Source organism: Phytophthora parasitica (genome assembly GCF_000247585.1).
Source record: "Phytophthora parasitica INRA-310 unplaced genomic scaffold supercont2.11, whole genome shotgun sequence".
NCBI lineage: Eukaryota > Oomycota > Peronosporomycetes > Peronosporales > Peronosporaceae > Phytophthora > Phytophthora nicotianae.
The window spans coordinates 90,585-91,875 of NW_008648997.1; the positions used below are offsets into that span (position 1 = coordinate 90,585).

The window sequence follows — 1,291 nt, forward strand, 5'->3', positions numbered from 1 at the left end:
GTCTGCATGTCTACGATACCGAAAATCCACTTACATGCTTAAGATCATCAGCATTAATGAAGAATTCCGTTCCGTCTGCACTGGCCGTCACCTCCTTCGCCAATCTCGCATACTGAACCACCTGCGTCTCCACAGTAAAGTTGGCTAGTGCTCCAACCTTGTGGACGAACCTACTCAGATATTGGTCCACTAGCGCCCGTAGATCTTCGTTCCACGGTGTCGTAGGGTTCTCCTTCAATAAGGAAAACTGCAGCCGATAATGCAGCGCCCTCCGCGCTATCTTTGACTCGATATTCGGCTTCACATTCTTCTGGTCTGTTTGGGGGTACACGTGCATGTGCACTAATTTTTCAATGGCAGAATGAACTGCATCCCCTTTATTTACTTCACACTGCGACGACCACGCGTGGTGATACTTTCCGACTGTCAGAACTGGGGTAGAAGCCGCCGCGTTCTCGTCACAAAGCAGGAAAACGCTAAAGCGCGTGTGATCCGTCATCAGCGTCTCCAACACGTCGTCCGTCGCCTGTAGTCCTGATGTCATCGCAGTCTGTAGCGCTTTCTGCTGCTTTGCGTTTAGTTGTAAGTTGTGCGTCACGTACGCGACGTTGGAGGCGCTGGAAGGCGGCGCAGGCGAAGACACTGAGCTTAAACTGTAGATGTTTACATGGAAATTGTCCGGTCCGCCAAAGCGCGACGCCGCCCACGACAGCTGCTGGATGCGGTCTACAGGGAGATCCACGCGCTCCACCTGCGTTAGATGCCACGCCACAGGCGCTGCCAGCAGCGTGAAGAGCACAAAGGCGCCCACGATCTGCAACCGCGTACCCGCCATGTTGACAAGAAAGTATCAATTGAGCGATCGCAATTAGGGTTACGTTTTGAGGTTACGTTGGATTACCGCGCATTATTATCGGGGACTGCCATCCTAAAGAAGAGTACGATGCCTTGCACTCCATGTTTCCTCAGCTAGAGACTGATAGCATAGCTATTTAAACTTGAAGCCCTTGTGCTTGTGCTTGTAGCGCTTGAATTTTCCTTTCTTGTTGTAGTAGCCGCCGCCGTACGCGACACCAGGGTACGCGACGTACTGTGGCTGCGGCGCCGCGTAGCCACCTGGAGCGAGTGTCGCCTGAACAAATAGCTGTCGACCTTGAGATGCGTAGTACGCTTGTGCCTGCTGAGGAGGCGGCGCCGCGTAAGCTCCTGGAGGATAGCCTGGCGGAGGGTATTGAGCCGGGTACGGCTGGCCTGGAGGTGGGTATCCTTGCGGCGGGTATGGCTGACCTGG

At 54.1% G+C, this 1,291-nt stretch overlaps 2 protein-coding genes across 2 annotated transcripts; both read right to left on the reverse strand.

The window, feature by feature from the left end:
* Positions 1–10: 10 nt before the first annotated feature.
* Positions 11–835, reverse strand: PPTG_07061 (hypothetical protein; the record flags this gene model as incomplete). The annotated part of the gene is made up of 1 exon (XM_008901219.1): positions 11–835. One exon carries the CDS (start codon positions 833–835, stop codon positions 11–13), a length of 825 nt encoding a protein of 274 aa, XP_008899467.1.
* Positions 836–988: 153 nt separating this feature from the next.
* On the reverse strand, positions 989–1,282 carry PPTG_22012 (hypothetical protein; the record flags this gene model as incomplete). The annotated part of the gene is made up of 1 exon (XM_008901619.1): positions 989–1,282. A coding segment is annotated over one exon (294 nt), but the record flags the coding sequence as incomplete, so codon positions are not given.
* Between the last annotated feature and the right edge of the window lie 9 nt (positions 1,283–1,291).